The sequence below is a fragment of the Choloepus didactylus genome, chromosome 12 (genome assembly GCF_015220235.1).
Source record: "Choloepus didactylus isolate mChoDid1 chromosome 12, mChoDid1.pri, whole genome shotgun sequence".
Lineage (NCBI taxonomy): Eukaryota > Metazoa > Chordata > Mammalia > Pilosa > Megalonychidae > Choloepus > Choloepus didactylus.
This window is the reverse complement of record NC_051318.1, coordinates 20,821,439-20,835,561: the sequence shown is the minus strand read 5'-3', so window position 1 is coordinate 20,835,561 and position 14,123 is coordinate 20,821,439. Positions and strand designations below refer to the sequence as shown.

The 14,123-nt window shown below is 41.0% G+C and overlaps 1 protein-coding gene across 5 annotated transcripts in view; it reads left to right on the top strand.

The window, feature by feature from the left end:
- Positions 1–14,123, top strand: part of TFDP1 (transcription factor Dp-1) — a 127,769-nt gene that overhangs the window by 45,661 nt on the left and 67,985 nt on the right. For 4 of the 5 annotated variants that reach the window (XM_037800454.1, XM_037800452.1, XM_037800455.1 and 1 more), the window contains exon 3: positions 8,001–8,067. In XM_037800454.1, the coding sequence (XP_037656382.1) occupies positions 8,001–8,067 (67 nt within the window). Of the gene's footprint in view, positions 1–3,871; positions 3,914–8,000; positions 8,068–14,123 lie in introns of those variants that run through there. The other variant, XM_037800456.1, reaches the window with a different exon arrangement.

The window sequence follows — 14,123 nt, the reverse complement described above, 5'->3', positions numbered from 1 at the left end:
ATTCCATTTGGTCATAAATAATTCAATAATATTCTAGTATACTGATTCTTAAAGGGATGGGAGTGAGGTCAGCAAGGTCTTTATTAAATGATACATATAATGCCAGTCCCCATTCATCCACCCTTCCTGCATCCTAATCACTGTGCATGTTGAGAGTAGTTCTGGTAGGAATGGGTAGCACATATGGATGGTATGTAAACAAAAAAAAATGTTTGAGCACTACTGTTCCTAAGATATTTAGCCTGGAGTAGGCAGAATGGTGTCTCTGTATGGGTATGCTCATCTTCCAGCCTACAAATGATTTCTGTGCTAGCCAGCTTATCTTTATAGAAAGCAGAATTAGAAGGAATGTATCTAAGGAGGGTTTTTAGATTTGGGTTTGACTTGGGCAAATCCGTTGTGCAATGTCTTTGGACATATAAGAGTAGGGTGAACAAATATCTAAGCTGGTTTAGATTAGTCATATGTGGAAACTAGTTGAGCTATAGAGGGTCTGTGCTGCTCTGATATTCCTCACTGTAAAATCACTTTAACTTCTCGGTTGTTGGAAATGGCTCTCCTTTTCTTCAGCAGGCTGCGATGTGGCTGACCAAATGGCACCCTAGTGCACTTGTTGACGAGGTCCTCACTCCTTAGAAAAAGGACTTTAAAAGTGTTGTCATTTATCTTGAAGATAAGGAGAATTTTAGATAAATCATTTTGGTCATGACCCTTTGTCTTTGACAATTTGCAAAGGCACTATTGCAGATGTAATATTACATCAAGAAACTCGAACCAAAGTTGGCATAGTACTGCTGACGTTTCCTTCGAAAATATGTTGAATGACTGCCAGGTTGATGAAACAATTTTTTTCTTTTAGATTCTGGAGAAAAATCTTTAATTACTATATTAGTTTTCTGTTGCTATAAAAACAGATGACCCCAAAATTTAGTGTCTTAAAGTGACAGTAAGCATTTATTATCCCACATAGCTTCTGTGGATCAGGAATTTGGGAGTGGCTTAGCCAGGTACTTCTGTCCTGGGGTCTTTTGTGAGGTTGCAGTTACGGTGTGGGCCAGGTTTGGAGGCTTGGCGGGAGCTGGAGGGTCTGCTTCAAAGAGCCCTCACCCACATGGCTGTGGGCAGGCAGCCTCAGTTCCTGGCCAAGGGGACCTCTCCATCGGGGTGCTCGAATGTCCTCACTGCATGGCAGCTTGCTTCCTCCAGAGTGAGGGATCCAAGAGAGAGCAAGGAAGGACCCAGCCTTGGAAGCCACACTCCATCATTTCCTTGGTCTTCTGTTGGCTACAAACGTTAGCCAAGAGGAGTGTGCTGGGTGAGTGGGTGGTTCTACTAGCCCTCTTGGAGGCGCTCCGCTCCAGCTGCAGCTGTGCTGTGGGCCTGTTGGCTCGGGAGTGACAGAGATCTGCCTTCCCAGGCTGGGCTCAATAAAAAAGTCATATCCGCCCCTGTTGGTTTGCAGACAATTTTTAAATTACTGTTCTTCAAATTATCTATGAACAAAAGAACTCTAAATAGGATTTTTGTTTTCTAATTTCCTATATGCAAAGGAGAGCTTGCATTTCCTTCGTGATTTTGACACACTGGATTATGAAATAGAGATAATTTTCTGTGCACGTAAGACTGTGGGGTATGCTAGTCACTGTGCCTTGTGAAGATAGGTTAGGCTTTTAAAAGCAGCCACAGTGACCAACTACTTGATTTCCTCTTAGTGCAAATTTCCTATCTTCTAGGCCTAATATACTTAATTGAAAATTGGGGCGGAAAATTTGGCCAGGTATATATGTATTTATTTATTCAGGCAACCCTGGAGAGATGACTTTTTCTTTCAGAGACAACGTAGTGCCCGAAATCTTGCCTGTAAATCAGTGGTTTTCAACCAGGGGTGATTTTGTCCCCCCCGCCCAGGGCAAATGTCTGAAGATATATTTGTTTGTCAAAACTGGGTGATGCTACTTGGATCTAGTGAGTAGAGGCCAGGGATGCTGCTAAATATCCTGCAATAAAGAACAGCTCATCACCACAAAGAATTATCTGGTCCCAAATATCAGTAGCACCACTACTGAGAAACCCTGCCTTAAATGTTGTCTTTACCGCATGTCATGGTCACCCCGAGCATTAATTGGTTCTCACTGGAGAAAACTGAACGATAAATGAGAAAATATGAAACACAAGAGGTTGTTAGGTTATTAGTTATTAGGTATCACGCCCTGACTTGACACACACATGGTTAATGGAATTAGTGGACTGTAGTTGCATATTTTAATATCCTAGGCCAGCTTTTTCATGTTAGGTTCTTTTTGAATTGCAAGGTCAGAAACATAGTTTTAACTAAGGAATTTATTTTAAGGATATTCCTGGAATCCAGGAACAAAAATGATGCCTGTTTTCACATATGGCTAGAACCATAGATGTTAAAACTTCCATCCCGATGGTACTTAATGTGTGGATTTACTTCATTCTTTTCTCTCTTTGCCAACTGGCTTTCTTTATTTCCTGATCCATAAGTCATCTAATTACTCTGAGCTTTATGTCATAAAATTGAGGCTTGCAAAGAAGATTGGCCTCTTCATCACAGTTCCAGAATTTCTCCTGGAGGACTGTGTTTGGCCTCCTCCTTGACAAATTAACTGGCTTGGCAGCTACTGCAAGAACCATGTGGCTGAAATAGAGAGAGGGGAGGAAGGAGGAGGAGGTCTGTGCCAGGCAGCCAAAGCCAGGGTGTCCACTGCATTTCCACTGGGACCTGGTACAGTACAGCCCTGGAGATTACAAGTTAAATTTTATTAGGATTGACCTAAATGGGGCGTAAGTCTTCCCGTAAGGCTCTTATTAAAGTATTCCACTCTTAGAATAGTTTGTGTGTGTGTGTGTTCTCTGGTACTTTGGATTTCCTGGGTTTTGGAATTTCGGTGTGATTGCGGATTTTCATTATCACTGCTATGGTTCACTGCAGAAATAATAGGAGCGCGATTGAGAAACAGCAAAGGAAAGCCTGTCATCTCAGCAGCTGTGTTGCTCTGTTATGAATTACCTTGCCACCTTCAGAAATGGGAATTTATTACCCAATTAATGGTGGATGTATAAGCATTGGAAATATAGAAAAGGCCAAAGGCTTCTGACATACTACCAGGAGATTTCCGTTTTGATGCTGGGTGATTTGCATTCTTCTTGGAAATGCCCGTGTTGGCATGTATTAAAAACCGATTACTCCGAGCAGTAACATAGTGGTAATTGTGCGTGGTGGGGTGGCTTTCAAAGCGCAGACAGGGTCACGGTGGATCCCTGAGCTGGGCTTGGGTTTTGGTTCTAGTCTTGTACTTCCCCGGCCTCTTTCTCTCTCATTTGGGTGGGAAGTGGGAAGGAGAGGACCCAGAGGGCTGGACTTGCCCTTGGTTTGGTTGAGATGGCCGCTTAAAGTAGACTTTCATTAGTCGGCAGTAAACAGATACTATTCTTATGGTGCCTTCAACACGCATTAAAAATAGCACATTTCTGCTGCCAGGGGAGAGGAGCCAGTGCTTGTTCCTCTGGTTGCATCCCATTAATGAAAAGCGGCTTTTCTACCTAAGGCATCTATCTACCCCTTACTGTAAGCCTCCTCTCTACCACTAATCCCCAACTACATAGATGTTACACCTCATTTATTCATTTGCTACCGTTATTTAGTGGCAAAGACAGGTAATAAACAAGGAAGTCAGTGAACAGAATAAATTCAGAGAGCAATACTTCTGTGGAGCTGATAAAACAGGGAGGATGTGATAGGGAATAACTGGGAGGAGCTGATTAGGTATAGGCTGATGGGTGTGCCCTCTGCCCGGAGGTGCGCTTGAGCACAGGAGGAGGTGGTCTACCCTGCACATGTGTGTGTGGCAGATACTGACCCACTTCCACTGGTTTTCCACTGGCCATGGTGAGTTTTAAGTATTTATTTGATTACCTGATGATAATGATGATAGCAACACTAATATTAAAATGAAATAGCTAGTATTTCCTGATCCTTCACTCAATGCTAGGCACTGTGCTTTGCATTTATTATTTCATGTTATTCTCATATAGACCTGAAGAGCTAGGTACTATTATTATCTCCATTTATGGGTGGGGAAGCTGAAGCTTACAGAGGTTATGGTGTCACAGATGGTAATTGCTTAAGCTGGGGCTCCAGCTTTTTTTTCCATCTTTCATTCATTGTTTGTTTGTTTGCTTTTAGAGCAGTTCTAGGTTTACAGAAAAATCATGCAGAAAGTATAGAGTTTCCATATAACACCCTCCCCACACAGAGTTTTCCCTGTTGTTAACATTTTGCATCAGTGTGATACCGTTGTTTACAACTGATGAAATAGTACTATTATGCTATAGTTGATAGTTGATAGTTTACACTGGGGTTCACTCTGGGTTGTACAGGTCTATGGCTTTTTTTTTTTTTTTTTTTTTTTAATCCTGGTAACATATATACAACCTAAATTTCCCCTTTTAGCCACTTTCAAATATATAATTTACTGGTGTCAATTACATTTACAATATTGTGTGACTATCACCACCATTCATTACCAAAACTTTTCCATCACCCAACCAGAAACCCTGTACCTATTAAGTATTAACTCCACATTCCCCAGCCCCATCCTGCTCTCTGGTAACCTGTATTCTAGTTTCTAACTCCATGAATTGCTCATTCTGATGATTTCATATCAGTCAGATCCTACAATATTTGTCCTTTTGATTCTGGCTTACTTCACTCAACGTGGTGTCTTCAGAGTTTGTCATACTGTATCATGTGTCAGAACTCCATTCCTTTTTATGGCTGAATGGTACTCCATCATGTGCATATATCAGTTCTGTCTATCCATTCATCTGCTGATGGTGGTTGTGAATAACGGGGGGCTCAGTCCAGACCCAGACCCTGTTGCGCTCCTAGCCCCAAGGCCCCTGTGTCTTGCGTGTTCTCACTGGTGACCAGTAACTGCGGAGTTTGCGGAGGTCACAGTATCACTGGAGCACGCTAACTGGTCCAAGCAGAGAGTCCCCGCAGTCTTGGCTTCTGTGGCATCAACTGTGCAGTGACTGGCCGTGTGACTCTCCGTTATCTTGGCCACCCGAGCACCTGCTGGCGGGGTGTCCTCCGTGAGCCGGGTGCTGGGTCAGAGGGTCAGGAGGAGTCCTCCGTGCGGTGCAGCCCAGCTTCCCAGCTCCTGTCTGTCGCCTTAACATGAACCACAGGTGTCTCCCAGCTTCCGGGCGCTCCAGAGCCTGTTTTATCATAGCATGTGAGGCCAGTGTGATGGGGACCTTCATGTGGGTATCTGGGCTTCGTTTTTCAAGGCCTAGATTTGGACACTGTGTGTGCCCTACTTGAGCTTCCCTTTTGTGTGTGCCTGGGTCTCTGATCCGTCCCTCCCGGCCCAGGCGTCCTGGCAGAGCCCCCCATCAACATCATATCATCCAGGTTTTCCTGCTAGCTCCGGCTCTGTCAAGTTTCCCCCCCAGTGAATTAGCATAAAGTGCATATTGTGTCCCATTTCTTATAAAATCTCACCAGAAGGTGACTGAGGAGAGTGCCTGCAGCAGAGTGAGTTATATAGTAGGGATTTTTGGGGTGCTGTGTTTCTGAATGGTTTAGATCACTCACAGGAGACCTTTCTGGCCCTACCCATACATAACCCCTCATGTGTTCCTCACGACAGCTCTGAGGACAGCCACTGATTATCCTCATCCCAGAGAGGAAGAAGGAGTTTTGAAGGATTCCGGTAAATTGCCTAAGGTCACCTGAGAGTGGCAAGTGGCCTTGCAGGGCTTTGGGCCCATGGGCGCCTGCCTCCAAGCCTGGGGTCTTTGTACCCAACATGACCCATGATTTCTGTTTTCAGGGGTTAAGTCATAGAGGTAGGAATGCATGACTGCAGTTTCTTCTGTGGATTAATGCTGTTCGGTGTTTTTGTTTATTTTTGCATTTAATTAAAGAAACAAATCCCGTTCTATCTCACGATCCCACTGCCCTGAGGTCACCAGTGTCACGCAGTGGATTCTTGGGTATTTCTAATGATGTTTTAATGTTTTACGTGAACTTCACAAATGTGTACTCTTTGGGCTTAAGCTGCAGTGCGTGTGTACTTTATAAATTCTAATTCTGGGGGTCTAAGCATCGGAGCCTCCATCTCGGGACTAGGGCTTTGGCCTTAGATGACTGCCCTCTAGAGACTTATATTTTGCTAAGAGTAGGAAGAGAATAAAAGTTTGGAAAGACACACTCGCTTTCCTTGAGAAATAGGACTAATTTGAGATGTCCGCAAAGATCTCTTCTTAATACCTTCTCTCATTGTCAGTAAGAAGATCCAGAAATCGGCAGTATATCTGTGCATACTTTTGGTTTTGACTTTGCAGACATGTGGAAGGCGACCGTGCTTACACGAGTGTAAATTCTACGAACATCTGGGCTGCCATGCCTCCCGAAATTTTCTTGGAGTGTTCACCCCAGCCCAAGGATTTTAGTTTCTCTATGTCTTGCTTGTCCTTCCTCCCTGATGTGGATGAAGATCCAGGAATGATGAAAAGGGAAGGCATTCTTTGGCTAAGATGAATTTGCCAGTCATATCATTTATAAGGATGTGCTTGTGCGTATGCAGGTGTACGTCTGTGCTTAATGTCTGGTGACCAGATCAGGTGTTCTACCCTCTCCTGCCATAGAACCACCTGATAGACAGGGGTGGAGATGCTTCCTTCTGACACTCAGATGAAGTTCAGGAAGAGAGAAAAAATTAGTCCCACTTGGGAAAACAGTTATGACACAAGATTAAATACTAACAATGCATTCTTGCTAGAATGTCCAAGGCTGATTTGTTAAAATCTGAATTCGTCTTATAGAAAATACAGAAAAATAAAAGTAGAAAACAAATCACTGATAATTTCAAACCCTGGGTAATTCCTTCCAAGCTCTCTTTTTTCTGTGTTTGCGTCTGTATATATACTCTTTATGTTGGGTTTGTGCTACCTTTCATTTGGCATTACTGTGGGCATTTTCTTTGTCATTGAAGTTTTCACAGTTAATGATTGCATGGTATTCCATAAGTTACAGACATTGTGTTAAATTTTCTGTAAAGTTTTGGCTGCTGTAAATAACCAATCCTAGCCTTGCCTGTGTAAGATGCACACACACATCGTTTCTCAAGCGCTTGTTGTCCTGGCACTCTGCTAGGTATTTTGTAGTTTAGTTTATTTCTTATATAGCCCTGTAAAGTCAGTATCATTATCTGCAGTTTATGAAACTGAGGGTCAGAGATGTCAAGCACATTCCCACAGTTCTAAACTAATTAAAGGTCATAAATGGACAGTATGGCCTCTTGCTATGCCCCTGCTTTTCTTTCTGCATGAAAGAATGTGTGCTGCACCTGCTTTACTTCTTAAAAAGAGATCCATAGGTGAGAAATCAGTGTCAAAGGGTATGACCAAGTTGGAGGTCCTTGATACATTTACAGATTATATCACCAGCTTTCCGAAATGAATGAATGAATTTTCCACTTCCACCAGCAGTAAGTGCTTGTCTCGTCTCACCTTTGCCAACCTCAGACATCATCATTTAAAATATGTTTCCTGGTTTAATAAATAAAAATTGGCATTTCATTATTATCCCAAGGACTAAATTTTAAAGGCTAAGATCTGCAAATGATCTTTCACAGACAGATTTTAGTCAACCAAATAATTTATCGACTAAGGGTAGCTACCAGCTTCTTGTGCTTCCCGCAGCGTCTTACTGATGCTGTGCTAAGAGGGGTATGTTGATTGATCTTTGGCTTCACTTTTAAAACTTGGATGTTCCTTCATGAGCTGGTTTTTGGAAGGGAGATACATTTGCATTTTCAAGCAGTTATTTGTGTAATGGTGACCTTTTTTCCTTTTTTAAGACCTTATTTTTCACCAGCCCTTTGACAAGGATGCTTTATTAACAGCTTTTAGCATTGTAGCTCTTTTAGATATTGTATCTATAAACCAGTATTTATTTTTTGCAGGCCGGTCTAATAGAAGCCAATGGAGAACTAAAGGTCTTTATAGACCAGAATCTTAGTCCTGGAAAAGGTAAGGAAGCCTATTTTGAAAATACAATGAGACTTAACACATTTATTAGGTTTATATATTTACGAATTCCTTTAATGTTAAAGGTTCCTATTAACTATCAAAACTTCCAGTTTAGAAGCTTTCCTGTCCTAAGAATCTGACATAGACTTTGCTTTCATAGCAATTTAATTCTAAAATTAAACACACACGTATACAGACTTACATGTACATATACATAGTCAGTAGCTTTGTTTTATTTTATATTTTTCACTTTTAAAATTAATTTTAATTTACAAATACTCTATACCCACCAAGCAAAAAACTCCCCCTTCCCTTTTCCTACTTCTCCTTTATCCCCTGGTGATCTCTAATTCACTTTCTATCTCTGCAAATTTGCTATTTTTAGATATCTCAAATAAGTGGCATCGTACAATATTTGTTTTTACATGCTTTGTTTATTTCACTGCACGTTTTCAGTGTTCATCCATGTTGCAGCGTGTCTTAGAACTTCATTTCTTCTTATGACTGAATAATATTCCATTGTATCTACCACATTTTGTTTATGCATTCATTTGTTGATGGATATTTTGGTTTTTCCACCTTTTGGCTATTGTGAATAATGCTGCTATAAACATTGGTATGCAAGTATCTGTTTGAGTCCCTATTTTCACTTTCTTTAGATAAACACCTAGGAGTGGAATTGCTCGGTCATATGGTAATTCTATATTTAATATTTCGAGGAGCCACCATTTTACTTTCCACTGTGGCTGCACCATTTTACATTTCCACAAACAATGCAGTACCATTGTAATGTCTCCACATACTCTCCAACACTTGTTATTTTCTGTTCTTTTTTTAAAAAATAATAGCCATCCTTGTGGGTGTAAAGTGATATCTCATGGTTTTGATTTCCATTGCCTGATGACTGATGATGTTGAGCATGTTTTCATATGTTTATTGGCTATTTGTATATCCTTTTTGGAAAAATGCCTGTTCAAATTCTTTGTCCATTTTTTTAGTTGTCTTTTTTTGTTGTTGTTGCATTAAGCCCTTCTCAGTTATATTGTTTGCAACTATTTTCTCCCATTCTGTAGGTTGTCTTTTCAACTTGTTGATAATGTCCTTTGATGCAAAACAGTTTTTAATTTTGATGACATCAGATTTACCTATTGTTTCTGTTATTGCTTGTGCTTTAAATGTTGTATCTAAGAGTCCATTGCTGAGTCCCAGGTCATGAAGATTTGCTCCTATGTTATCTTCTAAGGGTTTTACAGTTTTAGCTCTTTTATTTCGGTCCTTGATCTATTTTGAGTTAATTTGTTTATGGTGTGAGATAGGGGTACAACTTCATTCTTTTGCATGTGGACATCCATTTTTCCCAGCAACGTTTGTTGAAAAGACTGTTCTTTCCCGATTGCATGTACTTGGCACCCTTGTCAAACATCAGTTGGCTGTAGATGTGCAGGTCTATTTTTGGACTTTCAGTTCTATTCCATTGGGCTGTTTGTCTGTACTTATGCCACTGTTTTTATTACTGTAGCTTTATAGTACATTTTGAAATTGGAAAGTGTGAGTTGTCTAGCTTTGTTCTTCTTTTCCAGAATTGTTTTTGCCATTCCATATGAATTTGAGGATTGGCTTTTCCATTTCTGCAAAAAAGGCTGTTGGACTTTGTTAGGGATTATGTTGAATCTGTAAATTGCTTTAGGTAGTACTGGCAGTTAACAGGGCTAAGTCTTCCAATCCATGAATACAGGATGCATTGCCTTTTATTTAGGTCTTCCTTAATTTCTTTCAGCAATGTTTCGTAGTTTTCAGTGAACAAGTCCTTCATCTTCTTGGTTAAACTTATTCCGAGATATTCTATTCTTTTAGATCCTTTTGCAAATGAAATTGTTTTCTTAATTTTCATTTTGAATTGTTCGTTGCAGATGTGAAGAAACACAGTTGGTTTTTGCGCGTTAATCTTGTATGCCCTGCAACTTTGCTGATTTCATTTATTAGCTTTAATAGTTCTCTTGTGGATTCTTTGGATTTTTTAATATAAAAGATCCTGTCATCTGTGAATAGAGTTTTACTTCTTCCTTTCCAACTTGTATGCCTTTTATTTTGTTTTCTTGCCTAATTGCTCTGACTAGATGTCTAGTACTATGTTGAATAGCAGTGATAAAAGTGGTCATCCTTATTTTGTTTCTGACCGTAAGCAGAAAGCTTTCAATCTTTTACCATTGAGTATGTTGTTAACTATGGGTTTTATGTTGAGGAAGTTTCCTTTTTTTACTAGTTTTCTGAGTGTTTGCATCAAGAAATGGTGCTGGGTTTTATCAGATGTCTTTTCTGCGTCTGTTGAAATAATCATGTGTTTTTTCCTTCATTCTATTTAAGTAGCTTTTTAAATTTTGATTTATAAATAATATATGCTAATTATAAAAATTGAGAACAAATGCAAGATTACTTGTATTCCTTCTACTGAAAGACAATGAACACTTAAATTTGATGTGGGGTCCTCCAGATTATTTTCTATGTGGACATTTGCAACAATGCCATTAAAAAAGATAAAGAGATCTAAAATGGGATCATGTTACACATCTTATATATAAACTGGCTATCTCTCCATATCTGTAAATATAAAGGCACCCCTTAATAGCTCTTGAGGAATCTATATTTTCCCATGGCATGTGGAATCTTGGGACCTTGGCTTTTGTGCCCCATAGCTGGGGGAGGGAGTAGGCATGGAGAGATAAAGCTGCATCTTTTAAATAATTGCTTTGTATTCCACTGATTGATATACCGTATTTCATTTAACTGATCCCATAGTGTTGCATTGTTTTCAGTTTTCACACTTTAAAGTGACCTGGTGGTGAAGATCCGTAAACATATATATATAGTGTATATCTGGTTATTTCCTTAGAATAAATCCCTAGATGTAGAATTACTGGGTCAAAGGGTATGCATATTTAAAATGTTTATGTGCAGTGCCAGACTAATTGTCTGAGGCTCATTGATTATGGCCTTTTGATAGTTTATGGCAGGTAATTTTAGTGCAGTTTGTTATAATATTGTTAAAAGAAAGTCTTCAATAAAAGCCTGCTTGGTCTTCATAAAAAAAAATGCTTGCAGAGGACTAGATGAGGCCTTTATGAATATGATCTGAATGATAATGTTTACTTTCACTTGTCCCAGTCAAACCAGGAGCAGAGATGCTTCAAGTTAACCCAAACGGCAGTGTTAGGATTTTAGATTCTGCTTAAGGATCACTTATTTCTGATTTTTCTAACTGTTCTCTTCATAAATAAAATTAACTCTTACTTGACTGGTGAAGGCCAACTTAAGTGATCCTTTGATGTCTATGATAACTTTGGAAAAATTTGAAATTGGTGGCCAGGTTTATTACTTGATCTTTCTGCCTTGTGTCGCAGCTCCTTCACACGCACTCATTTCTGGCAGAATGTGAACATGGAAACCTACTCGCCTCCTGTGGAGTCTTGGAGGATGTGCACGCCCCTCCTGTACCCCCACCACACCATTGCTGGTGGGATCCTCCACGTGGCTTCACGTTCTCCTATGAAGCAGCTCCTCTTTGTCTCTTTATTTCCTGTTTGGAAATGCAGTATACCAGAAATGGGCTGTCTTTTTAACAGTGGGGATTTATTAACTTACAAACTTACAGTTCTGAGGCCAAGAACATGTCCAAATCAAGGCATCAGCAGGTGATGGTTTTTCCCCAAAGACCGGCTACTGGCAGTCCGGGACTCCTCTGTCACGTGGCAAGGCACATGGCGGTGTCGGCTCTCGTTGCTTTCAGCTTCTGGCTTCTCCATCTGTGGCTTTCTTTCTCAGCTTCTGTATCTGTCCTCTCAGCTTCTGGCTGCTTCTCTGCGTGCCTCTCTGAATTTCATTTCTTACAAAGGACTCCAGTAAGAGGATTAAGACCCACCTGGGGCACACCACAACTGAAATAACCTAACCAAAAAGTCCACCCACAATGCGTCTACACCCACGGGAATGGGTTAGCTTAAAGAACGTGATCTTTTCTGGGGTTCGTTCAGCTTCAAACCATCACAGGTCTCTTTTCCCATCCAACAGGGAGAGGGACTGACAGGGCTTGACTTCAGCTGCCTGAGTAAGCCCTCCTATTTCGTGCCTTTGAGCTGTTAGGTTCGCTGCTTCTTCTCCCCTTCTTTGTTGCAAAGGAAAGAAACTTACCCTTCAAGGTTTAGATAAAGGCCATCCTGCTCTGTGGTGCGTACCCACCAGCAGGTAGCATGCAGGCCGTTGCGTGCCCTTGTGCAGGGCACAGCTACACCATCGTGTGTACTTCCACCTGGCAGAATGGGACACTCTCCTTGCTGTCTGCACAACCCCCTGCTCTTGCCTCTCCCTTCATCCCTGTCTCTCTGATCAGTGTTTCCGCTTCTAGACTGAGGTATGAGCCGGCAGTTCTACTCCTCTTGGTTTCCCTGGTTGTAGTAAATCATAGACGTGGACTGAGTGTTAACAGTTTGCTGGAGAAGCTCACATTCCTGTTTAGGTAGTGGAGGTTGGGAATGCACGGTATTTTTCCTGTGGATGCTATTTGCTCCCCTTCTAGTGTTCCAAGGATAGAAATAAAATTTACAGAGCTCAGCTAGGGATTAAGTATTTATACCTTTTTTTCCTTGATAATTTATAGCATTCACAGATTGCTTAGTGAAATGTTTCAGTGTAAGTAAGTGAACATTTAAAATTTTCAGAAATTTCAGGCCTGGCATTTTCTGTTGAAATGATGAAGCAGAAATAGTAATGAACAAACCCCACACAAACTCTGCTTCCTTGGTGTCTTAGTTTGCCAGGGCAGCTATGACAAACACCACTCACTGGTCAGCTTACACAAATAGGATTTATTGGCTCATGTTACGGAGGCAGCTGTGCCTTCTCTCAAGTCTGCACTTCTGACAGTAGCTTGCTGGCAGTCAGCCTCTACCTCTGCCACTTGGCAGTCTGTCTCTTTTTGTCTCCTCCTCTGGTTTCTTCGATGTCCAAATTTCCTTTTCTTATAATGACTCCAGTCATATAGGATTAAGGCCTGCCCTGCTTCTGTTTCTCCTCATTTTAATTGGATCTTCAAAGATCCTATTTACAAATGAGTCCACACTCACAGGACCTGGAGTTAGTACTTCAGCATGGTTTTGTGGGGAACACGAGCCGATCTGCTAAGCTTGGAAACGATGAACCCTTTCATTAGGGTATTTATTTTGAATTCCTCTATTCTCTGGATACCCCCAAATTTTAGCTTACTTGTCACCTGCTGGTTATTTTTTTCTTCTTCCTTCTTATTAACAAAATCTATACTTCAACTTGATTTATGTTGAGTTTAACTGTGAGCCAAAGAGTTGAGTTGGAGGGCCTAGAAAATAAATCTTATTAAAATATTCTGGTACTAATTCACTGAGTCTTTTAAAGCATTTTGTTTGATTTTTTTTGGACATGTCTGGCACATACTCTTCCGTCGAGTATGCTAGAACAAAATAAAACCCTTCTTATCCTCAGTGTTTCCCCAGTCTGGGTTCATCCGCCTGCGGCTTGTCACTGTTACAGGGAGGAGGGTTGGAGCACTCCCCAGAATCACGCGGTGTCACCCCCCAGGGCCCTTTCCCTTCTCTTTAGGTTGAGTCAGGCTGTGCCTACGAGAGCACACCTGGCTCTTCCCTCTTTCTGCTTCCCGCAGGTTTCCACCCAACCAGCTCACCCTTCCTTGGCATTCATGAACTCTCTCTTGCTTTCCATCTCCCAAATAGTTGTTGTTGTTGTTGTTGTTTATAAGTTGACTTTTGAACAGATGCTACATTTATAGTTTTAAAATTTAAAAGTTTTAAAACATATTGTCTCTCCTGAATTGCTCCTGCCCCCTGATCCTCTGTTCTCCTTCCCTGCCAGAACAGGTGACCTTTGTTATTAAGTTTCTTGTGTTCCTTCCAGAGATTTTTTTTCCCCCATAAACAAATAGATCTTGTTTGTTCATTTGTGGAGCACACATTCAGCACTTACCCTGATGGTTACTGTTCGAGGCAGTGGGGGCTTGGACGCTCCAGATCTCA